This window comes from Seriola dumerili, unplaced genomic scaffold, assembly GCF_002260705.1.
Source record: "Seriola dumerili isolate Sdu_G_001 unplaced genomic scaffold, Sdu_1.0 BDQW01000149.1, whole genome shotgun sequence".
NCBI lineage: Eukaryota > Metazoa > Chordata > Actinopteri > Carangiformes > Carangidae > Seriola > Seriola dumerili.
The window spans coordinates 6,801,651-6,827,827 of NW_019174404.1; the positions used below are offsets into that span (position 1 = coordinate 6,801,651).

A 26,177-nucleotide genomic window follows, 5' to 3' on the forward strand; every position below is an offset into this window, starting at 1 on the left:
GGAAAGGCCATTAAAATATAGTTTACAGTTTAAACAGTGTAAATATTCCCAGACATTTGAAAATGTGTCCTGTGGGTTTTGTTGAACTTTCAGCCAGTCTCAATGAAAGAAATGTATTCTTCTCCTTTCTGCTGCATGTCAGGCATTAAAGCCCTTTCAAGTTGTGCTGCTACCCAGCGCTTCCTTTGCACACTCCTTCATTTGTAGACTTTTCCATACATTCAGCCTGAAAATGAATAATTCAACTCGACTACAAAACTCTATGTTCATTATATCAACTAATTAGTACAGCATTAATGTCTCTGGATTGTGCTGTCTTCTTGAACTTGTTTCTTTGCATAAAGGTACACTTTTTCTTCCCCTGTCTGCATTAGCAGGCATTGTTTACCTGCACCAATATCAAGAAAACAAATTCCTGTAGATTTACTTTCTTGGCCAATGAAGTTATTCTGATTCAATGAGGCAGTCTGACAGTCTGCTACATTTCTGAGCCTGGAGTTGAAATTGAAAGGTAGGTATAGACAGTACTGTGGGTGCCACTACAAAAACTAAAAAAGCACTGTTGGATCCTTTTGTATTTCCCCAGGCCAGATGGTTTTAATAAAGACCGACTGCATACTAAATCTACCTTACGCTTTGCTGGTGGCAACTGCACCCACTGTGTGCTTTTAGTTTGCATTCAATTTCAGTCAGCAAACTGGAGAATTCATGAGCACATTGTTGGTCATTAATAGTCTTGAACAATAATAAGACCAGGTGATTGATTGTGAACAGAATCTCTCTCCTTGTAACATTAATTTCTTTGTTTTTCTCCCCTATCATCTTTTTTTTCCTCTTCTGCCTCACTCTTATATCTTCTAACTCACTCTCTCCTCTATCTCGCTCTTGTGCCCCCCCCCTCTCTCTTTCTCTCTCTCTCTCTCTCTCTCTCTCTCCTACATCTTATTCACTCTCTCTCTGCGCTCCTGGAGCGGGGGATGCCAGGGGGACAGAGTGCAGATAGGACCTGTCTCCATAGCAACAGCTTCTGCAAGCTGCTGACACCCTACTGGGGTGGTGGTGGTGGTGGTGGGGGGTTACAGGGGTTGGGGCACAGAGAAGGTTTATGTGTGAGTGTATAGATATGTATGCATGTGTATTTGTGTGTGCACCAGTGCTGGGAAAAATAAGTGAGGGGGGTCACGGAGAGGAGAAAAGATGGAGAGAAAAGTGTGAAGAAGAGAGTGAGGGAGATGGATGAGAGAGAGAGAGGGAGGGAGGGAGGATGGAGGAGAGAAAGAGGCAGCCGACCCAGCTTCTTCCCCAGGGACTCAGTGGCCTGCTCATGTTCACTAGCAGAATTAGCATAAAGATGGGGGGAGGTGTGTGTGTGTGTCATTGTGTAAGTGTGCAATTTTTTTTCTTTCTTTTTTTTTTCTTTTTTTTAGTTTTTCTGTGTGTTGGTTTCAGATAGTCAGGAGAAGAAGGGCAGCGAGTGTTTTTGTGTACATGCGTGTAATTGGTAGTATGCGTTGTTGTCCAAGCATACAGTATATGTCACATGGATGCAGTGCGTTCGTTAGGTGTGTGTGTGCTGGTTGAACGGTGGATGCGTCTGTGTGTGTTTGTGAGAGCTACTCCCTCCCCTGGGTCTTAAACCCCCTCCCTGTTCTGGTCCTGTAGCCTGTGGTTCTCCCCTGTCTGCCTCTCTGTACTGAAGGGCTTCACTTTATGAGCCTGTGATGCAACTCTTTGTGAGTTGTGTGTGTGTGTGTGTGTGTGTGTGTGTGTGTGTGTGTGTGTGTGTGTGTGTGTGTGTGTGTGTGTGCGCGCGTGCGCGTGCGTGCGTGCATTCATGTGATTGTGTGTGCGTTTGTTCCGGCGTGCTTATGTAAGCACTCTGAACATGCGTCTCCGTCTATGTGTGTTGACAAGAATACAGTTATATCATATTTAACTCCCGGGCTGAATCATTCTCCCCCCTCTTCTATCCTAGATTCTAGTTTTATTCTTTTATATTGTTTGACTGACGTAAAGGGGATTGGAAACGGTAGTGTTGTTGTTGCATGTGGTAATATGATTAGTGTCAGTTAGGCAGCTGCTCTCATCAGGTTTAAGTGATACTTGTTTTTTTGCTTTTAAACATCTTCAGCTCTCCAGACTTTAAACAACATCTAATACTTATTAACTAGAAGCACACTCGGAGATCGCAGACCTCCGCCAAGGCCGATGTCCTACAAGATACACCAGATTTCAGTGAAAGAAAATTCACATTCATAGTAAATCATCTGGATTGGCCCAAAAATTTAATGGGTTCTCTCCTGGCTCATGCCCAATACCTCCAAGTTCGGTGCAAGTCGGCTCAGTTTTGCGTAATCCTGCTGACAAACAAACAAACAAACAAACAGACATTGGTGAAAACATGACCACCTTGGCAGAGCATATGAAAAAATACAAACCCAAAGACAACTTGTTTTAAAGATGCCAATCCATGGATGAGACATAACAGATCTATTTTACTAGTCTATGCAGTGGCTAGCAGCTCACTCTCAGTCTGAACAGAAAGGCACACTTGTCTACTGGCAAAGTGAAAGGAGTCAGTTGCCTTTTTTAGTGGGTTTACCTGCGTTTAAAAAAACCTGTATATACGCACTAAATTTGTTGATAATATGATACTGAAGCTCACACCTCCCATGGATTTTATTGGAATCAATGCAAAGAACAACTTGACTCAACACAGTTTTACTGTATATCATGAAATACATGTATTATTATGAATTCATAATAAAATATTTTCTTTCTCATAGGATGTGCTTATGTAGTCATAATGTAAAACATTTGTTTTGTTTACTTTGACAGTTAGATTAGACAGTTATTGGTTATACAGTATTTGAGCAAAAGAAATCAACATCAGCTCTCAATAGGCCTTCTTCTAACACACAGCAGGATTAAGAGTTATGTGTCACTTGCTTTCAAATATTATTTGCTCTGTAGCTTTCTTAAAACAGCATGTAATGATTAAGAAACTGTACAACTCAACTTATTCGCTGATGACCTGATACTATTTATAAGCAGTGTAAATATATTTAAATACTTAAAGACACTCAATTGTAATTGATACATTTCCAGGGTCATTTTACAATCAGTAAAGTATATGTTATATCAATGTTGAATGTCAACCTGTTTTAAACTAAAACCTTTTTATTCAAATATAGCCAGTATTGGCCAAGAAAATGTAAAAGTATTCCTCTGCTTACAGGCAAGTTCTGACCTTTAGATATAAATTCTTTCATCATGATATACTTTCAAAACAGAGAAATGTGTGAGAAATTCCAAGTTGAAATTAAAATAAATATTTTTCTGTTAAACTTGTACATTAAATGTAACAAAACACGTAAAACTCTGACATTAACAAAAGGACCATTAGTGAACACAGCTTTAATGTAAGGGGGAAATGTGTAAAGTTACTGTACAAATATGCAAAGCTTACACAGCGGCTTGTCATTTTACACTTAAGTGAGGCACCTTTCAACTATATTGTAGTTCAATCCAACATCACCTCCAGACTTACTATAGAGCTGAAAAAACTCTGATGTTGTGAATAAAAACAATTTGAGGTTTCATAAAGGTTTGATTGATTATTTGCATGTCTGTTGTATTTGTATGTACCTAGCTGTTCTAATACACTAGCAACTCCAGTGTATATGATATCTTCCAAATCAGCCAATGATTGAGTTATACGTTACCGTACTGCCACAGTCAATGCAAGATATCACTGTTGCATTGATTAGTACATGGGAAGAACTTTGGAAAAACGGATATCCAAGAGGTTGAAGCTTTTTTTATCTTGTCAGATTTTATCATATAATAAAACAGAGCACCACAGTGTGGTTTTACTGAAGTAAACCAACATGTAAAAATGCATACAGATAATAATCATATCATTCATTACCTTACACACTAACTAGCTGTGATCCAGAAAGAACACCTCAGTATAGAACGATAAAAACACTTCCCCTCGATATACAGTCATGGGCTTTGGGAGAGAGGAACATCAGCATAATATTTTGGTGGTAGCTCTCCCTGAACCTTCCCTCTTCACTTCAGTCCTTGTCCACAGAAAGAGATGAGGTGGTTAATGCTGTTCTCTCTCTAACGCAGAGATGAGGGAACAATTTAAAGGTTGTAATAGAAGACACTTTGCTGAATTAACCATTAAACTTGAGATGGGAGGGGGGGGTGAGAGTTTGCTATGATTGCAGGTGCAGACACTGCCCCCTGTAGTAATTCGGTGGCCAGTGCATCATGTATAGAAATGTTACTGTAGAGCAGTGGCACACAAAAACACAAAACAGCATATTTAATCACTGCCTTTGTGCGTTTCAGAGCGCAGCAGCAGCGCCCAGCCCAGTGATGGGCAACATGCCCCCCAACGACGCCATGCCAGGTGGTCCCATGCCCCCAGGCTTCTTCCAGGTATGACCCACCCCCTCTGCCACTGTCCTGTTCACTCCTCCATCTCTCCATCACCTTCAAACCCACCCCTTTTTTTAATCCTTTTTCTGTCATCCTGTCTATCATTCACGCATTTAGATTTAGATGATCTAAATTTTAGGCAACATTTGCATATTCTTTGATTTCCATCTCCAGCACTGGGAGAATGGTGTCTTGTATCTCAAAATACTGTATAATTTTTAATCGAGTCATGTTTTAAAAACAATTTTGGCCTTTAGAATTTGTCTACCTGATAACCATCAGGAGGCCACTACTACAGATACCAGGTATGTGTATGTTCTGTAAGTTAGCAGGTATACTAAACATATGCTTAGGAGTAAACTGCAGCAGTAGATGTATTATATGTATATTTATATATAGGTTTCTCAGTTTAAGCTTGTTAGAGTTTTGTTTTGTGTTTAATTAGTATATTTATCTTTATTACTGTTTTCTATATTATATAATAGTTATAATCCTAATAAAACAAGTTTATTGTTCAACTGTAGTCAGATATATCTTTACCACAAAATGTCAGTTATTGGCTGATCTGTTGCTATGAGACTTTTAGTATTTTAAAAAACCCAGTGTCAGTCTGGCTCTACTAATTAAATCCTTCAGTCTAAAATCAATAATGTAGTTTGACCAGATGACACCACAGTTACAGTTTGGGTCTCCAACTCTCCCATTTGTTTTTCCTTTTTTCCCCCACATTTTTCCAAAAACCGTTTATTCCTCTCTTGATATTTACACCCACCACAGCCTCTGAAGCTCACACCGTTCACTCATCTGCTCTCTCCGGGCTGCTGTTCAACCGATTCGTGATTCAACCCTGCCATATTCATCCTCTTCTCCACTCCTCCATCTCCATCCCCGTCTCTGTCTCTGACCTGTCCCAGCTCTGTGAAGGGAAAGGTTTTAGTGTGGGAAATGGCTGTCTGTACAGTGAAGAGAATGAAACACACACACACACACACCCAGCTACATATATAAAGACATGCAGGCATATGTGCACACATTCACAAACAAAAGCGCACACACACACATGTTCTCTGTGAGGCAGTGGTGTGATGGACAGCACTGGCATTTGGCAGGAGGCACGATAAGGTGGTGGAGAAGAGTAAGAGAGAAGAAGCAAGTGACACGATAGAGAAGGGGAAGGATGAAGAGAGATGAAGAAGGGGTGAGAGGAGAGAGGAGAGGGGAAATGTGAAAGATCAGTGCCTCAAGAATTGTGGCCCAGTGTTTGTCTCTGTGGCTACCTACCACTTGGTTGTTTGCTTGCTGGGAGTGAGGCAATGTGCTGAGAGGAGGGGGGTGGGGGGGTAGCAGCAGTGGTGGTGGTTGTACTAGTGAGAGTACGACTGTGAATAAGCTAGGGGAAGGGGGGGGGGGGGGAGGCGAGACGCATGGAAGTACTATTTATAACATTGGTGGGGGAGTGAGATTGGGCGAGTGTTTGTGTGTGTGCATGTGTGTTTGTGTATGTGTTGCGTTCAAGGGACCTTATTGTAACAGAAAGCTTTGGTTGTTTTCTGCAGATATTGCTCATGCTCATAGTTAGGGCTGGGACTCATTAGAAATGTTTTTGATACAGGGGTATGACACTGAGTTTCAGTCCTGACACCTGAACAACACTTTTTACAATACTCCATTTTGAGAAATATGCAACACTCTTTTTGTCACTATTTTTTTCGTTTAATAAAAGAAGTGTGCTCAAATGTTAAATGTTGTGAAAAACACAATCGGCTGTAAGAAACTTAAAAAATAAATGGTTTAGAACTAGCAGCATGATTTAAGTCAGATATTGTTTGATCAACAGATCAATCTTTTTTTTTTTTTTTTTTTTTTTTGCGGTACGTTTCTCATGAAATATCAGCAATTGAAGCAACTCTTTGTCACATAATAGTAAACTGAACATCTTTAGGTTTTGAACTGTTGCTCGGATAAATCAAGCTATCTAAGTATATCACCTTGAGCTCTCACCATTTTCTGACATTTTATAAACATGGTGATTAATCAATAATGAAAATAAATATGAGTCTGACTAGATATTTGATTCCATGTTTGGTTACAGGAAAGTTTCAATACTCAGCGCTACAGAAACACATGATTTCAGTACCCACCCCAACTTACATTGCCAGTGTTTATATGTTTGTGACTGGTGCCATTTCAGACTTCTGACAAGATGCAGATGCTTGTACTTTGAGACCTTTTTTTTTTTTTTTTCATGTCATTATTTTACCCTAACACTTGCAATGGAACAACACAGGAATTATTTATTGAAACCTGTTGAGCTAAATGGACAAATCTCAATATAGTTTGCACTTCCTGACCCAAAAACATGCTTTAATGGGCCAACTATAGGTACAGATAATACCCACAGACTCACTGAGGTAATCCATATGTGTGTTGTTTGTGTGTTGTTTGTGTGTGTCCGGATGCCTGCGAGGGACACATGGAAAATTCCATCTGCTGTTTGTGAATTGGCCAGCTTTTTGTCTTCTTCACACAATTGCAAAAAGGGGGGGTGGAGAGATGAAGACACCGACAGCGATAGAGCGGAAGAGAGACTGTGGCATAATGAGTTATTTATTAGGGGTCGTTAACCTCTTGTCTTGGGGTGAAATGTCAGCAATAACACAGCAGTGTGTGGAGAAGCTGGGGGGTTGCTCTCTTTGTGTACAGGGATACGGAGTCATGCTGAAGTAGGTTTACAATACGCAGGGAGAACTTCCAACTTTTCCGTGTTTTTGTCAGTGTCATTCTTTCTGGTTTGAAGTTGCCACTAGTGCCTGTCCTGCTGCTGCCTGAGAGTGAGCCTTTGGCAACACTGCCCCCATGTGTTTAAGAGGAAAACTGTATGTAATCCTTTGACCCGAGGGGTCCCGCGGATCATCTCTTCCGGTGCAGCCACACATGTTAAGCACATCCGGCAAAATAATAATGCTTAACACTGATTTTCTGTGAGCTTGTTTGGACCTAAAGGCGAATGAAAACTGTTTTCCTTTTGGGCTATGGCTTTTAGTTCTCTGTTTTTTGTGAAACAAACGTCAGATTTTTAAAGAATCTGCCCAAAATGTTCAGCTTTTTCCACCCTCCTGCTCCTCTTCTTCCTCCTCAGCCTAAAAACTCCCCACTCACTCCCCCTTCTCGTCCTCCTCTTTCTTATAATTTTGATCGGGTAATTCCTTCAGGTGTAAACCCCCCTTTTGGCCCCTCTCCTCTCTGATATCGCTCTTCTTTCTTAAAGGGACCACCCGGCTCTCAGCAGTCCCCCCACGCACAGCCCCCCCCACACAACCCCAGCAACCCCATGATGGGACCCCATGGCCAGGTAAGATGCAAACACTTTCTCTCAAACACCCCCTATCTCTTTCCTTCCCTCCAAATCCCCCCCTACCCCCTCGCCCACACACAAGCTCTTTTTCTTTCCATTCACTGCTCGCACACTCTCTACTTCTTCTTCTTCTCCTCTTACCCTCGAGCCCCGTTAGATCTAGTTTTGTTCTGGCTAATTCCCCGTAGATGTCAGCCCCTCCAGTTGCCAGCTCTGTTATAAAAGCGGAGCATCCAGAGGCAGCAGGGCCTGCTCCTCTGCAAGGCCCACAATCGTCTGTCCCCGTGTGGGATGAATAATTCACTCCTTGCCCCTCCCCCGGAGCAGCATGTGGGGGGTTGCACACTTATCTGCTCCTCCACTCTTAACACACACACACACACGCATGCACAGTGCACACTCCCCTCCCCTTTGCTTACTTGTTCTAGCACCTTATTAATAAAACAGGGGACAGGCACTATGGACACGTCACATATACATACAAAAACACATGGGCACACATACATACATGCACTCAACACACGTATAGGACAATCAGAGTTTTGGGTTTCTCTAGCTGCCAACCACCTAAAAGCATATTCAGCGTATTAAGCCTTAAACAACTTTCATCCTTAGTCAGCGTCTGTTTCAACACCTATTCAGAACAGTAGCTACAGATGCCACAGTGGAGGTAAAGCTGGCCTTTGGCAGCCACGGCTCTTAATTCTTGTGGTTTCTCGTTTCCGTCTTGTGTGCGAGAGAGTGTGGACATGCTTCCTCTAAGGTTTTTGAATGGTGTTGTTGGCCTGAGGTGTCTCTAACTACGCCAGGCAGACCACAAGCAGAATCAGCTTACACTACAGTGACAGCAGGCAGGGACCTGTGTGAGCGTGGTCTTTACACACACACACACACACACACACACACACACACACACACACACGTTGACCTGCACACCTACAAATGTATGCTTTGAGTGCATATTGTTGTGTTTGAGTAGGCACTGTTAAAAATCAGAAGACACAGATTCTCGCTTAGGTGTATTTTTGATGTTTTCAGGCTGATGTGATGAGTTTGCGACTGTTCACTGTCATCCTCCATTCTCCCACCGCACTGTGTCCATCTGTGTGTCCTCGGTGCTACCCCCTGTCTGAGTGCTCTCGGATTTATTAATAATGAAAATGTCGTTTTCTCTCTGTCCCTCTTTTCCCCACATACCCCCACCCTCAACCATCCTTTTTTTCCTACTTCTTCCTCCATTTCTCTTTGCAGCCTTTCATGTCACCGCGGTATCCAGGTGGACCGCGCCCCGCACTCCGAATGCCAAATCAGGTACTAAACGGGATTTTGACATTGCTCACCCACTTCTATGTTGATTTTGACCGCTCACAGAGTTTTTGTGTTGCCAAGAATGTGCCAGAAATGTAATCGGTTTCCATGTCTGGTCTTTCCTCAGCCTCCTGGGGGAATCCCTGGATCTCAGCCTCTCCTGCCAAACAGTTTGGACCCGACAAGACCGCAAGGTACAACTGGGACAGATGTTGCAGTCACAGGCCTGAGATAGGGTGCCTCATCAGGAAATAGGTTTTTTTTTGTATAGTGAATAAAATGTTTGTAATAGAGGACGCCTCTATTAGGGCTGTAACCAGTAACTATTTTTGTTACTGATGAATCTGTTATGTAGTTTTTCAACAAAACGGATACTTTTTAAGTCTTTGTCAGCACATATAAAATTCATGTGTGGACCTTAAATCAGTTAAGTTATTTTTTAATTGATTAATCCATCCATCCATTCATATTCATGTTTATTATGTTTATCCAATTATGGATGTTATTAGGAGTTATTGTTATATACAGTTGGCGAATAATTCCAGGCCTTATCACACCTCCTGATTTTTGTTCAAGATTTTCATACTTGTCTTAAATTGGTGTCTTAAATTGTATTCTGTGTGGTAAATAAAACTTGAATGGCCATCGCACGCTCCCAGAGCCCAAGAGGTTGCCATTCAAATTTGTGTTTGCAAGAAAAAAAAAAACCCAAGGGCTTGACTTCATAAAGATAAGAGAGATGTCCTCCAACATGAATAGCTACAGAGCTCCAAATATTTGAAATTTTTGTTTGACAAATTGCTTTGAGTGAATAATTAATTACTAAAATCTTTTCTAACCTTGACTAATAAATTAAGCACTAGACTTTTGACTGTTTTGACTATTAGATTGTTAAAATGTTTCTCCTGTCCTGTGTGGACTGAGTACTGGTGGGTGTGTCTGGCTCAGGAAGAGCTCTGTGGTGATTTTAGCTGCAGATTACAGCTTCAGGGGCCAGAGGGGTACGACTAATGGGATTAGGATGGAGTATTGTCTGTGGCATGTCTTAATTCCTGATTTAAAGAGACGAGCCATATGTGGATTTATATGAGAACATGAGTGTGATGTGTGTCGCAGTCGGTGTGACCCTCTTTTTGTTTCTGTCCCTCTAGGACATCCTAACATGGGTGGACCAATGAGAATGAACCCTCCTCGAGGAATGGCCATGGGCCCACAGGTATGATGAACCTGTGGCCTAGTACACACACACATGCACACATGCACACATGCACACACACTTAAATTTATTATTGAACATCAATTAGAAAACATCAGTTAGAATCTGATTAAACACTTTGGCACCTTAAAAGTATCAACAGATGTGGTGATTATACTAGACTGATTTTACCAATGTCACTAAACTGTCATCACATTAAACACATGGTGTATTCTTATGTAGTATAAATTACTGTCCAAGTAGATGTGTTTGCTCTTGCAGGTTAAAAAGTGTTTTTTCTTGAACTGTAGTTTCTTCAGTACTCTCACCAGAACAGGCTTGTTTGTTGTTTGATGGATTATTTGTTTGTCTTAAGTGTTGCAGCTGCTGTCAGTCCTGTAATGTATGTCTTATATCACTAGGAAATGTGGCACAAAAGACTAAATCCAGGAACTAGAATCGCCAAAATCAAGGAAGACAAGCGTATAGTTGAGGAAAATCAAAAGTAATTTCTCTTGGTATGTTCTTACAATGTTTTTAATGTCCTCTCTTACAGAATTACGGAGGCATGAGGCCTCCTCCCAACTCCATGGGCGGTCCCATGCCAGGCATGAACATGTAAGTTAAAACACCTCATGAACCTGGTGGAGTCTTAAAGCAAGTGAAACCCTGCTCTTACTGTGTTTTCTAAGAGTCATTTATATGTCATTTCTCTTCACACTGTTTTTCATTTTTCCCTGTTTGTCGTTTTCTCTCTTCCATTAATTTTTCTGTTTTTTTTCCCTCAGGGGTCCTGGAGGAAGAGGGCCTTGGCCAGGACCTAATGCTAACTCTGTGAGTCAGAAACCTTTGACTCTTGACCTTTACTCATGAACACATGTAGGCGATGGTCGTGCAATCCTGTACAGTAGAGCAGCAAAATTCAGACTTCATGTTTAAAATATACAGCTTTGGTTGACACCATGTCAGACGGGTTTTGATTTTGAAGATTCATTTGTTGGATTGTTACACAAATATTGTAAAAAGTGTCCATCAGTCTGTTTTGGAGAGGGGCACTTTATGCGCATGGTTCATCTTTTCCATGGCAGTTTCCTTTTTAAAGGGATATTTACCAGACAAATGTCCTGAAAAACCGAGTTAAAATAAAACTTTCCCGACACAATCTGAACATTTACAAGCTTCACAGAAGTGATATTTACTGCAGGACTGTGGTGTTGGATTTTATTAAATTGTAAAATGATCCTCTTATCTTTTTTTTCCTCCAAATTTGGCATCCTCTGACCCTCAGATCTGATTATCTGTTTCCTCTTTCCCCCCTGCAGATAGCGTACTCCTCCTCATCTCCAGGAAACTATGTGGTGAGTTAAAATCTATCAAAAGCAGTGCAGCTTTCCAGGAGGAAAATATGCTTTTATTGTACTGATGAAGATGTTCTGATGAGTCTCATTTTAACCTCTATCACTGGTTACTCCCCAGGGTCCTCCAGGCGGAGGAGGTCCACCTGGAACTCCCATCATGCCCAGCCCAGGTGGTGCGTCACCTAACTATGTCCCCAGCACTAACAACTAGTCTTAAAAACACGTCTCTCCCATTTTTCCCCTCACTAAACAAGCATGAATGTGTCCCCTCTCTCACCATGCACCATCAGCAGAGTGTTCTCAGTGTTCATTCTTCACATCATCGTCCTATAACTAAAGTTTTTCTCTCCTGTTTTTTCTTAGATTCAACCAACTCCAGTGAAAACATCTATACAATGATGAATCCTATTGGACCAGGAGGCAACAGACCCAATGTGAGTCTCACATATGATCGAACTTCATTTCGTTATTCAACAAAAAAAAAAAAAAGCTCTTTAATTTTATTTAATGGCTTAAACTTTCCAGGCTTTTGTAACAGTTTCAGACACTGCGGATTGATTCTGGGTTAAAATAATGGATGTTAGTGTAATGATTAAAATTAAACAACCTTGCCCACAAAAATTAATCCAGCTCAAATAGGGCTTTTAACCACATCACTGGGCACCAGTACAATTCAGCATTAGAGAAACATAATGCTGCCACACTGCAATGGAAATGAACCAAGAAAAATAGGTTAAATAATCGCTGCTTCACCCTGAGCTGAAAGGATCATGATCATTTACATACTGTTCTACATCCTTTCGACCAGTTCCCAATGGGACCTGGGCCTGACGGGCCAATGGGAGCTATGGGGGCCATGGAGCCACACCACATGAACGGATCACTAGGTTGGTTTAAACACAGTGTGTCTTAACAGGTCTCTGATAGACTTTGTCTGAGGGGTGTACAAATGAAACAAGACCTTATGTTGTTTACCTTAGAAACAATTGAACATTCTCTCTCCTTCACCTCCTCAGGGTCTGGGGATATGGATGGGTTGCCAAAGGTGAGTAAAAATCAGATTTTCTCTAAACTTTTTTTTTTTTTTGTGTGTTTTTGTAAATTAAACCATTTATTTAGAATCTTGACTTTTCTACACTTGAACTTGTTGTTTTTACCTTCTCTCCCTCCAGAGCTCTCCCAATAACATGGGGGGCATGAACAACCCTCCTGGAACGCCGAGAGATGACGGCGAAATGGGCGGGAACTTCTTGAACCCATTCCAAAGCGAAAGTGTAAGTAGAGCGAGTGAATGGCATCTCACGCCCCTTAACAGTTATCCTTGACGTCCTGACATAAACCAGTGGAAGAATGCAAGCAGAGGGTTCACCTGATTTGAAGTTTGTGTCTCGTTAGTCACACATTATATTGTTCGATCAGACAGTAGTAGTTATGACTATGCTCTTCGCTCGTCTTTCTTTTAGACCCTGTAATCATCAAACACTCTGTATGAGAAGTAAAATAGTCAAAAAGATGTTTGAAGTAGAGGATTTTACCAAAATCTTGTGCCCAATTCGCCACTGACTCTTTGAAAACCTACCCAAGCCCAACAGGCCCGAATAGAGAGAGAACACGACCTTAACAGTGTCATGACGCACCAGTAATCAACAAGCAACCAGTCAAAGGGAAAACAGCAATACTTGTTCATTTTTCCTGCAGCTCACACCTCACACTCTGCGTCATGCATCCAAAAACACATTTTATGAAGATTATGACACACCACATGGTCAGAGCTGATTGCTGGTCTACTCAGATCAGGAGACCCATGGCAACACAACACGACCCAATTAAGACAGATTTTTTTTTTCTTTTTCTTATTTTTTGATCAACCCAATTTGATTGACAGGTCAGATCTCTGTTACAAGGGACAAAGCAGACCTGTGAAGACCTCTAGTTTCAAGTGCAGCATTATTGCTTAAACACAGTCTTTATACTTTATTACTTGGGACACAGCACAGTCAATTTGACATACAAAACTTTGTACGCGCACAACGGCCTGTTCATTGTCCAAAATGGTAATAAAAACAGGGCTGTAAAGAAGATCTGATATTCTGCTTGCATTGTAGCCGCTTACTAATCACTTAGAAATCATTCTACACCCTCTGTATCAGTGTTGTGATGATAGTCGATATACTTGTCAGTACAAATGCCTTGGCTGTTTCATTTACTCGTTGTTTTTAAAGATAAATAAGAAGGGACTTGAGGATTTTTTTTTGTTTGTTTTAGATACATTTAAAAAGTAAACACTAATGTGACAATATGAGTTCCTTACCGTGAGGAACACAACAGGTGGAGGGGGGTACTGTTCCCTTGCATTTTGTAAAAATTGTGATGGTCTCTTACCCTCGGCCTGGAGAGCCACGGGGTGCGCAGGCTAGAATTATAGCCAAGCCCTAATACCCTGATTCAACCAATCAGCAGTGGGGCTGGGTATCGTTTGAAATGTTTCAATATTAATGCCAATGTTAGTGAATTTCGCTATCAATTTAAAAAAAAAAAAAAAAAAAAAGATACCTCTTCAGTTTCTTACTTTGTGGCCATACAAGGTCTTTGCTCAAGTAAAACAGTCCAAAATTGGCAAAACTGTGATTTAAATCGGTAAATATTGGGTCAAAAAAGAAGCAAACAGTACTCTATAAACAATCTAGCTATCCAACTCTTTTGACAGTTTATTGACTGATGAATTCCATCACAGAGGTTCGATACCCCGCCCCTATCATCTGAATTATTGCAGTATTGATTACTTGTGTCAGGTGTATTAGAGAATGGCTGGAACCTAAGTCTGTGCTTCCTCTAGCTTTGCAGGGCTGGGTTTGAGCTCCCTCTGGTGTTTAAATGTTGTCAGTGACATATCCACTCATCTGTGCCCTCCTCCCCCTTCCCTCTCTCTCTTTTCAGTATTCACCCAACATGACGATGAGTGTGTGATTTTATTTTTTCCTTTTTTTTTGTATTTTTGTTTATTCTCCCCACCCCCACCCCCTTATTTTTTGTACCCCTGCACCTGTATTTTTTTTTTTTTCTTCAATTCAATCCTTCCTTCACCTCGGATTGGACCACCTCCCCTCCTCACACACACACAAACACACACACATACACACACACACAAACACACGCCCTCTGCCCCCTAAACCCAAATATGGGATCCGCTATCTCCCCCTCTTCCCACCCCCTCTTCTCACTCGGGAACTCTACGGCCACACAGCCTTCCGGGACGGCCCTTGAGCATGCTGGGACTCTAATTAAGACGGGCCCTCCTGGAGCATGCAAGATGGCTGGCGGTCTGAATAGGAAGCAGTCACAGAGCCACAGGAAGAGCCTCCTCTCTGACTCCGGCCCCGGCCTCCCTGGCTTCCTGTCAGGGTCTAGACAATGAGCGAGGGAAGGAGGACAAACAGAGAGAAAGAGGGAGAGAGGAGACTGGATAACACAGCCCTCCCCTGAGGACACAGTGTTGGTTTCTCTCTTAGCAGCTGCCTGGAAGCTTCTCAACCACGACTTTGGACTTTTTAAAAATTTTTATCGTCATTTATTTTTTCTTTTCTTTTTTTTTTTTGTTGCTGTTCCCGACGGATTCAGTGGAGGGTCGGACCTTTTGTCCCACACATTGTTCTCTCTGTCTGTACATTTTTAACAGAGGTGTTGTGATGATCAGTGAACTTTTTTTTTTTTCATTTTTTGTGTATGTATTGTATCATTGCTATTTTTATTATTGTATTATTGTTATTAATTATATTGGTATGATCATTTTAAGATTAGGTTCTAATTTCTGTTGTTTCTAAGGGCACATTATTATGATGAAGACAGTATATGTGCACACAGATCAGAAATTATTGGCTGTGTAACACATGGCTCTATGTGAGCACACTGCCCCCTGCAGGTAAGATTTGATCCATCATGGTACTGATTGGCCCTTTTTGTTTTTGTATTTTTCTGAGGTTTGGCGAGTTTCTTTAAAAGATCTAAATTTTTTAACGTCTTGTTCAATAACCCACCAGAAGAAGAAGCGGCTCCTGTTTTAGTAGCTTCCATGCAGTGAAATGCACAGCTCTATTTATTTATGTACTTTTAATTTGTCTTATGAATCATTGTTACCTTTTTTTTTTTTTAATGTTAATCCACCTGTTTTATGTTAACTGCAGAACTAGTAGCAACTATGTAAATATGCAGATCCACTCAGCATCGTCTCTTTATCTCCGTCTGACATCATTAGACCCCTCTATCCGAGCCCTGAAGGTGCTGACGTTAATCACTTGGTGTCGACCATTTTGACACCCCCACCCCCATGCTGCTTCCACTAATGCTGCCCACTTAGGTCACTGCTCAACTCCAGCGTGTGCGTAGGCTGCGTTTATCGTCTCTCTGCTGACCTGTAGTGAACACTCGTATTGTTTTTGTTTTGCTGATGAGTCCTCAACACACTGTGATGTATGTCGGTGCTTTATGGAAATTTGCTTTCACACACCAGTCAGTCGAGCTTGCAGACATTTTGCTCTCATACACGCGGTGCTCCCTCTTGACGGTCGCCTCTGGTAAAAGGACTTGTGGCTCTCTGCTGATCGGATCCTTTGGTGTTTTTATGTTGGAGAAAAGCAGGACAGGAAGTGGTGAGGCGTTGCTCCGTCGACTGTAACGAGTGGCCTCCCTCCCTGTGCTCATCTTGAAGAAAAAGACCTCCGTCCTTTTCCCCTTTTCTCACCTCTCCAGCGGGCCAGCATCAATACACCCAGTCACACATCACCCCTCTCTGATTCTTTTTTTTTTTTTTTTTTTGTACAACTCTCCATCTTTTTGATTTTAATTTTTTTGTAAATACTGTAAAATGCATTTTGATATCATTGACATGTTTTGATATTTCAGATCACAACTTAACAGTTGATCAGAAACGTGCTGATTCGGGCAACTGTGTGTATTTGTTCAGAGATGGTGTGTCTTTTACTCAGAAATAATATGAATGATGAGAAACAGAAACTGGAGCTGCTATAGACTATTATGCTATTTCACCTCATCATAGACAAAACGTGGGGCTTTACTGTGCACCCGAGCTGTAGCGTCAAGGGTTCATAAGAGGACGAGGGAGGAAGATTTTGTAGTCGAGTGTGTGTGAACGCCTTTAGATAACTCACTGTCACACACACATTTCCTTGAAAACTCTTAAAATTAAACATGATTCTTGTCCAAAAGCCTCCGTCCTCTGCCTCTGTTCTTGGAAACTGTTGGTTCGAGGTGGCAAGGTTTTTATTTTATTGTTTGTTCTTTCTGTTGCCATTTTTAACAGGGAATTTGCAAGAACAGAGCAAAAGAGGTCAGTTTTTCATTAATAAACTTGTCCCTTCTTTGTCTGCCTCCGATGCACTGCTATTCAGCTTTTACCTTCTTGACACAACTGAAACCGAAAGCAGAGCACACAGGACACTGGCTCTCAATCCAACACACCAGGGACCAGAGTACAGACTTTACTATGAAGGATTTTTTTTATCTATTTAAAAATGGGGCAGGAGAAATGTTCGGGAAAGTAAAAGAGGAAAAAAAAATAAAAATAATGGACAGATTTGTTGCTAAGACGAGGTAGAGAGAGTGCGGGAACAGGCGTTTCCTCCCCTGTACTTTGAAATACTGTTGTATAAAATGCAGTCAAACTTCTCTCTATCTTTCTGTCCTGTAAGTAAAGCCGTCACAACGTTGATCATTTCTGTATTTCTATTGTGCTGATGTATAATACTGTAACATTCAGGGGTAGGGAGGGTTAAGAGAGGAATTTTTGGGAGTGGGAGCAAAGATTTTTCTGTTCAGTTCCTCATTTTTCCTCTTGATGACAAAGCAGTATTGAATATGAGGCAGTCTGTCCTTGGGGAGTTGCTTTGTATCTCATGTTAGGGTAGTTTCAGATCCTAAATGTCTCGTGTAGTAAAATAAGAGGTTCCTTCTTCGTATGTTTCTTTATATTGTAAAGTTTCTTTAGATAAAAAAAAATGTTGCTTATTGGAAAAAAGGTGGGAAAACTGCATTGATAATAAATGTATTTTTTTTTCTTTTTTTTTTCTTTTTTTTTTCTTTTGGTTTTGTTTTAATTTTCATCAAGTTGTCAGTCGTTTTTGCCTGTGTCCCCCTTGTTGTAGATACATATTAAAAACAAATAAAATGACTTCACTCCTTTTGCCATGAACATGAGCTTTTTTTCTGTGTTTACAGATTTATCTCCAGTTTTTCAGTTATCTTGGCTTTTTTTTCTCTTTTGATCAGGAAGTGTGTAGATTGTAGAAATTTTACAGATTCTCTCGACTGTATTTCTCTGTATGCCAAGAAATGTTAATATTTTGAGCTCAGTGGCTCCCAACCCGAAGGACTCAAAATATTATGAACAACAACATTTTTTTTTTTCAGAAATATTTGCTTTGAGATTTACCATTTCAGCATTTAAAAATATTATTTATTCTATTTATAAACAGTCCGTTTGGCTCACAGTTCATAGAAATAAAAAAAAGATGGGTTGTGAGTAACATACTTTGGCTCTAAAGGGTCACATGTCAAACAAGTTGGAAACCACTTGATCAAACTGGGTTATTTTTACAGGCCAAGGTTAAAAATACCTTTGAAATACTACAGTAAATTTCTCAGATTTTATGCTGTGAAGGTGTTACATCAGTCACATTATGCAAAAAAAATACTCTACATGAAATATCTGCTGTATTAAAATAACATTTGGATTAAATTCACGACTTGCTCAAACCTGGAAAAGGCAAAATCCTTCTGATTACAGCTGTAATTAGGGCTACAACTAATTATTGTCATTATAGATTAATTTACTGTTTACTTTTGTGATAAATCATTTAATTATTTGGTCACAAGTTCAGAGATGTCAAGTTAACGAGTATAAATTACATGTTTTGTACAAGCAAAAGTGAAAAACCCAAACATTTTCAGTTTTACCATCAAGGAAAACCAGCAGATACTCACATTGAGTTTTTGACCTTTTTCTGCCTAATGGTTTTCTTTTCCTTCAGATTTTTTCATCATTAAAAACTAATCAGGTAATTGTTTCAGTTGCAGTCATGATCCTGTTGTCTTCCAGGTCAGACTAATTCTAAGTGATGCTGAATCAAATTAACAGGCACAACAAGTTTTTTTGTCACCTCTTCTTTTTTTTTAAATTGTTCCTTATTTTATTTTTTATTTTTTAATTCTACTATGTTTCAAGACTCAAGTGCAGTCCGTTTGTGGAGATAGATTCACGAGACTTTGTGGGAGTGAGGATTCATCAAGATGCCCTCCTGAGTAAAGTAACAAACCCCACTCTCTCCTCAGATTCTGGCTGCTGCTTAATTTGAGGTTAAACTTTATGCTTTCTCGTGTCAGAAGAATTTTATCACAGAGGGACAAAGTTGCCTCCAACAGAAGTCTCAAAGCCCCAAGTGGTTCATCCCCCCTCCTCCTCTGATCTGTTCGAGCTGCACTGAGTGTCGACGCGGTGACCTCCTGCTCCTCTCACTGCAGCAGGAGGCAGGAGGGGCGACCAGCGAGGTGACAGAGAAGGAGAGGGGCAGCGGAGGGAGCAGCGCTGGTCTTACAGATGCTCTGGATGAAGAGGAAGGTGTGGAGGAGCTGGGCGGATGAGGCAGAAACGCCATGCTCCTGCTTTTGGAGAGTGACACCTGTGTTGGTATCTGTAGGTGAGAGTCTGATTGATTGACTAAAGGAGGGAGGTGAAGCAGAGGCGGGACCACCATGACAGAGGGGAGGGTGTTTCTGCGGAGTCGGGAGTGAGGCGACGGGCAGGCAGGAAGCTTATCCACAGAGCTCTTCTGGGTCTTGTTGTCCAGCGTTGACCCTCCAGGTGTCAGGCACCTCTTTGGCACCACTCTGCTCGAGGTCACCCGAGAGGAACTCTTCATCTCTGTGAGGGACAAGACTGACCGAGAGACCCTTGGAAGGAAATCCTCCTGGCAGCTGTTGTAATTCCCTCCTCCATGCCTGTTATCCCTCCCGTGAACCATGCTCTCCCTCAAAGGTGACTCCTCATCCTCATCCTTTCCTTCCTCATCTTCACACCCTCCTCCCTCCCTTTTTAAATCCTCTCTGTGTCCCTCCTTCTGCAGGCTCCTCTCCCTCATGCCCTCCTCGTAAGCCCTGTTCAAACAGGCCAGGTTGTGAATGGCCAGCCACGGTTCAGATGACACCCTCTGTCTGGGAGGTGGAGTGTTACACTGGCTCAGTGGACCCAGCTCACAGGAAAGATGTCGGCTGCAGCTGCTGCTGCTGCTGCTGCTGCTGCTGCTTCCCCTTTTGCCTGATGGAAGTGAGCAAGACACAGTTTGTGAGTGTAAATCACACATATGGAAGTGGATGACAAAAACCCTTATTGCTTATTGTGTGTCTGTCTGTCCTGGAAGAGAGAAACCTCCTCTGGTGGTAATGTGTTCATACTGGAATAGTGACAATTAATGAACAGCTAAAGGAACACACCAGAAAACAAAAAATAACTTACATTTTCAGCAGTAAACAAAATATAGCTAAGGTCGATGAGTGTGTCATATAGTTTTGTAGGTATTTGGTCATAAACCAACATATTGGACAACTTCAAATTTTATCCCGATGGTGGAGCTGGAGGTAAAGTCAGAGGATCAGTGGGATGCCTGAGTGTCCGTCCCACCAGCCCTAATGGCAGCGTGTCTAAAAACACATTCATGTCTGTAAAGAGTTTCATATTCTGAAGCTATCCACCTCATACAGTGGTGGAAAGTAACTAAGTTACAACTTAATCTTGTACTTTTACTCTGCCACACTTTGATGGATATATTGTATTTTCTACTTTACTACATTTTTCTGACAGCTTTAGTTACTTTTAATATGAAGATTTTATACAATGGATAATAAAACAAGCTTTTAAAATATGGCACATAGTTAAAGATTAAACCAGTGTTTTCCAACCTTTTTGGCTTTTGACGTCTTACAAAAAGCAGTGTGTAGTCAGGGTCACATTTCAGATGTTTATGAACTGTTAATTGCTACACCAAATAGTTTTCCCTTCTAAACCTCTCACATGGTTTTCATTTCAATAAATGTTCAAATAATCCAATATCTCACCAAAATCACAGATTAGAAGAAAAGTCTAAAAACTGAACATTTTGTTTATCATAACCTATCGTCAGGTCTCCCATTAATCATCTCACAACTCCTCAGATTTACTTGGTGTCCCTGTATATAAAACTGTATATGAAGTATTTCAATAGCTACAGCAGCTACAACAGAAGCATCCTGCTAACACACTGATGCTTCAGTATTAATCATCTAACGATGTCATATATAATAATACATATACTGTATTAGTCAGAGGGACCAAAGAAGTACTTTTACTTTCTACCTCTACTTAAGTAGGATCTTTCATGCAGGACTGTTATTTATAATGGAGTATATACATTTCTATAGTGGTACTTTTACTTAGGAAAAGTACCTGAATGCTTCTTCCACCACTGACCTTATACAACCAAATGTAAGCCAGTCCTTTACTCCATCCTCATGTCAATTTCTCCTTCCAACGCTTCAACCAACTTTATGTACCGGCACTCTTCTTAGTTTCTATGGTATGAATTAAATGTCAGTTCCTGTGGCAGGAAATGTAGCTTCTTTTATTGTAATGCGCCGCTAGTTAGGTTCACCTCACCCTGGCAACCCATTTTCATTTTCTGTCCTCAGGAATGAGCGCTCACCTAATGATTTCAGCCAGCAGGCATTTGTTCTCATCTGTCTAGACTTGCCTTTATTTAACACTGCTCTGCTGTATCCAGGCAGGGCACAGTGTCTCCGAACAGACACTTCAAGAGTGCTGTTGATGGTACTGATCTCAACATTAAGATGGAGAAGCTGTCTCTATATATAAAATAGCACAGACCTGATGTTAAGACTGAGTATATACTCTTTAAAAGCTTTTAACATGAGACGAAAATGATGAGATTGCGTAAGGAAGTAGATTTGCTCACCGTTCCATTAAGACTCAAAATTTGTTCTTCACTTTAAAGGAAGCAGTTGAGAAAACAATCTCACACCAAGGTCCATTTAGTAGCTGTTAAGGGGGCTTTTGATCGTTTCACCTACTTTTCCTCAGCAGATGGATTCCGCCCAAAAACGTAGATGTCCATTTTTCTGAGCACTTTAAGGACTTCCGCTTCATGTTTGCTTGAAAGTTGAGATTGAAAGTTCATTCTTGACTTCAGAAAACATAATTAAGAAAATGGACCTTGTGATGAGATTATCTTATTTTGTCAACCGTCTTGTCGTCTTGCATGTTTTGGCCTGTGCCCTTCATCTCTCACCACAGAAGTTGGGTGTGGTCAAACGTGTGCTTTGTTGTTCTTGTAACCACACCCGACAGTGGTGTGTACCTGTATATCACTACAGCAGAATGAGATGTTACACCACTGGAGGTCAGCAAAAAGAAGAGGGAGTGTTGTGTCTTTTCTTTCCATCTTCCAACCAGCCAAGCCAGTATTATTTCAAATTAAATAAATTACAACGTAATTAGTCTTGAAATAGGTATTCAACCACAGTGAACATCATTTCTGCTCTCAACAGAGTAACCATGTAACAATGACATGGCTTTGACAAAAATAAAAGTGGATATCATCTATTCACTGATCGATTACCTATCTCAAATAAGTGTCATTGAAATAAACCATACACATCAATCGCTTTTCCCTCAGTCCGTCATTCAAAACCATGAGTATCACTCACTGGCTCCTCTGAAGTTGAAGATGTTTTCCCCCTCGGGTGAGTTGGGTGAGCCCGTCTTGAGGACAATGTCAGACGGGGACATGCAGGGCACCGGCGAGGTGTCAGGGGACGGAGGAACATTCAAGTAACGTCTCGTCACTGGGCCTCCATTCACTCCCATCTCTGTGGCAATGATGATGATGTCACGACCCCTGGCCCGACAGGCATCCATCAGCACCTGAAGCACATGAGCAGGGGTGAGGTTTTTGAAGGTGGCCTACACATTTTGACTGTTCTCATTTAAAGGATTTCAGTGTTTCCTCCATATTTGTAGGGAGGGAAAACTGAGGTTCATCTGCTTTAGTTGAGTATTACCATTTTACTTTTACTGTTACTCCACCACATTTTAGAGGGAAATGTTGTACTTTTAATTATTACATTTTTAAATAAAGATTTTACACACAAAACCCATAATCAACTTATAAACCATGATGCATTGTTCTGGGTTAAAACACCCAAACATATTAGCTCCACCTTGATATACCACAACATTAAAACACTCCTAATGCATTAATGATTATCATCTTTATTTATAATGTTATATCACTTTACTCAAGAAAAAAATGTAATGCAAGTGCATTAACTTAAACACAAGATGTTAGTACTTTCTCCACCATCTTTATATGTCATTATAAACAATAAAATATTGAGATGCTTTCTTGTTTTACTTCTACTCTCCCACCTCTTTTGTCCCTTAAAAGTTTTGATCCAATTTTTCCTTGATTATTCTTTCCAGTTCCTGACTTTACCTCCAGCGTCGGTTGGTGCTGTGCATTGATGGCGTACACCAAAGCCGAGGCTCCAGAGTAGTCCTCCATGCTGGGGTCGGCTCCTGCAGACAGCAGGGCGGCTGCCACCTGAGCTCCTGCTCGTTCCATGCAGGCGTACATTAGAGCAGTACGGCCTACGCGGTCCTGTGTGTTTGGATCTGCCTGATGGGTACAAAAAACATTCACTAGTGCTTATAACAAAATTAATATTAATCTTATAGATATGAGATGACAACTCAAGAAATGTGTATCCTAGGAAGCTTTAGTAAAGGCCCAGTGTGAATTAGGAGTCAGTCAGCGAGTTCATCTGTGTGTTTAGACATGTATGTTTGTTGGTAAGGAAACCAGACTGTATTAGAATTACAATTTGTTAATGATCATAAGAGCTACTCTGGCATTGTTGCTTTGGGTGTTGCCTCTCAAGTGAGAGGACACTTTATGAGACATTTATTCTCTAATGCACAGTCCTCCATATAATCATTAATTACCTTGCCTCAGAGTACATTGTGTTGTGTTCTACTGTGCCAAATTGTTAAGGAGCAGTTTAGCAGGTGAATTGAGGACACAAGCAAAAGCGGATACACGAGGAACCTGTTTATTATGCATAAAAATATATACCTCTGTTACTGCAGCGACAGATTTATTATACATTAGAAATGCACCTAAATCAATACACTGTTGAGCTTGCGTTCAGACCTGTATGCAGAAGATGCATTTTAACCTCATACATTGTGAGTTGAAATGGGAAATGTTAGTCACTGCAGACTGACCTTGTTCTGGAGCAGGTATTTGAGGAGTTTCACCGTGTCAGGCCCAGCAGGCTCCCCTCTCAGGGCCTTGCAGGCAGCCAGCAAAGCCGTCTCTCCTCTGGGGTTGTGCCCATTAACCTGAGCCCCGCCTTCAACCAGCAGGCGGACCAGACGGAGCTTACCTGAGGCTGCTGCACTGATGAGGGGGCTGCAGTCTGACAGGGGATCCCACATGGCCTGTAGAGAGGGTGTAGGAAAGTCGCAGTATATTTTCATAACATTCAGTATGATATAACATTCCAGTTTCAAAAGCAACACACCTTCAGTACCTGCTCCAGACATCTTTTACCTGCTATTTCTCTGAAAAGCTGTAGGCTAAAGGGCAATCAGTGGTCAATGATATTATCCTGATAACATTCTTTTTTCAATGTTTATAATTATACTTTTCAATAAGCAATTTGACTTTTGTGATTATTGTATATTAAAGGCATGTATTCCTCAAGAACAAAAAAATCAACAATCAGAAATACAATTTATGAAGGTATAAAAATAACACTAGTTCAAACTCTTGATAAATTACTTATTACAACAAAAATATAAGACAAAACTGGACACTGACATCATTCATTTTTAGTCAGTGTGTATTCAATTTAACTTAAGATGCTAATGTTATTATAGATACTTTTAAAATTGACACTGACATGACATATAGTATCCAATGGGTAATTATATGGATAGATGATCTATAAAACACATAGTAAACATTAAACTCACCTTGCCGGTCCTTCTGCAGTGTTCATTTACTTATTCCTCCTACTCAGACAAGAAGAAAGCGACACTGATGAGCTGTAAAGATGTATCCGTTGAAACCTTTTGCTCAGCTTTTGGGTGAAGCATCCTCATGTTGCTGGCCTGTGAGGATACTAACTTTCATCTACTCCCTCTGTCTCTGTAACTCCTCTGTACTAATCTGTCCTCCTCATACCTGCTGGGTTGAGGGGAGGTTTGGCCCGCAGCCAACGTTCAAAGTTATAAACAGTTTTGAGCCCAAAATGTCACCTGTTGCAGACACTGCACTACAAAGACCCAGAGGCCGTTTGATATGTGTCAGCTTTGAACAGGCTCATCTGACTTGTGACCACCGTCTGCGTTCAAACACTGGCAGAGAGACAGAGGAGACACACACACACACACACGCACACACACACACACACACACACACACACACACACACACACACACACACACACACACACACACACACACACACACACACACACACACACACACACATAAACTCACAGCAGCTCATTTGTATCTGAAAATCTGCTGTGCATTTGTTCTCCAGTTTGTATTTGTCTGTCTTTGTGTTCTGTTCTCTGCACTGAGCAACTGTTCTGTTAAATAAATAAATGTGACTTGAATGTTTTCAAAACGGAAGAGAGGGAGGGAGGGAGCGAGAGAAAAGAGACTGTGTCTGTCTGAGATCAGAAAAGCCCTTCAGCAACCCTCAAATACCAGACGTGTAATGTAATTAAGTCAAACAGCAATTAGTCAGAGGTAACAAAAATAGTAATGGGTATCAGCAGCAACTGAGTATATTAATCTAATATTTCCTCCATCCTCTGTCATGCAAAATGTCCTGGATGGATATGAAACAATGAAAATGGCCCCTAAAGTTATGTAAGTCCTCTAACTAAGCAGCTTCTTGGAGTACTTTTACTTTTCAAGGTATTTTTCAGTCAGTAATTTTACATTTAGCAGGGTATGTGTTTACTTTGCCATCAGCCTATGTATTTGAGTCACCTCTTCATAAGCATCAGAGACATGCTAATTTTCAAACTATGGTCTTTCAGTTGTGTCTTATTTTGTAAATATAGTTTTTCAAATTAAAAGGAGCTTTGTCCTTGCATTACAAAGAACACACCCAACAGTGTTTTCAGAAAATAAATCAGTTACTTAAACTCATACATTGTAAATAATCTACTTTTTATTTGTATTAAGTTTAATCCTACACTAGGACTTAACACCTGTCTGTCAGTAACGCTACAGTATGTTTTCTTGTGTATGATATTCTATTCATCTTCTACTGAATTTCTAACAATATTTAACCCCCTTCGAAGGGATTTTATAACAACAATATTTGATTGGACTGGAAGATAGCAACATTACATGTGAAAA

General features: G+C 40.8%; 1 protein-coding gene across 7 annotated transcripts in view; it reads left to right on the forward strand.

Moving 5' to 3' along the window:
* LOC111225504 (single-stranded DNA-binding protein 3-like) overlaps window positions 1-14,638 on the forward strand; it is a 37,127-nt gene extending 22,489 nt beyond the window's left edge. Inside the window, exons 5-18 of one of the 7 annotated variants that reach the window (XM_022750421.1) lie at window positions 4,366-4,455; window positions 7,724-7,807; window positions 9,062-9,121; window positions 9,246-9,312; window positions 10,270-10,334; window positions 10,870-10,931; window positions 11,102-11,147; window positions 11,636-11,671; window positions 11,790-11,844; window positions 12,035-12,105; window positions 12,480-12,558; window positions 12,688-12,716; window positions 12,844-12,945; window positions 14,609-14,638. In XM_022750421.1, the coding sequence (XP_022606142.1) occupies window positions 4,366-4,455; window positions 7,724-7,807; window positions 9,062-9,121; window positions 9,246-9,312; window positions 10,270-10,334; window positions 10,870-10,931; window positions 11,102-11,147; window positions 11,636-11,671; window positions 11,790-11,844; window positions 12,035-12,105; window positions 12,480-12,558; window positions 12,688-12,716; window positions 12,844-12,945; window positions 14,609-14,638 (876 nt within the window). The remainder of the gene's footprint in view (window positions 1-4,365; window positions 4,456-7,723; window positions 7,808-9,061; window positions 9,122-9,245; window positions 9,313-10,269; window positions 10,335-10,869; window positions 10,932-11,101; window positions 11,148-11,635; window positions 11,672-11,789; window positions 11,845-12,034; window positions 12,106-12,479; window positions 12,559-12,687; window positions 12,717-12,843; window positions 12,946-14,608) is intronic. The other 6 variants (XM_022750422.1, XM_022750423.1, XM_022750425.1 and 3 more) reach the window with 6 other exon arrangements.
* Window positions 14,639-26,177: the final 11,539 nt, after the last annotated feature.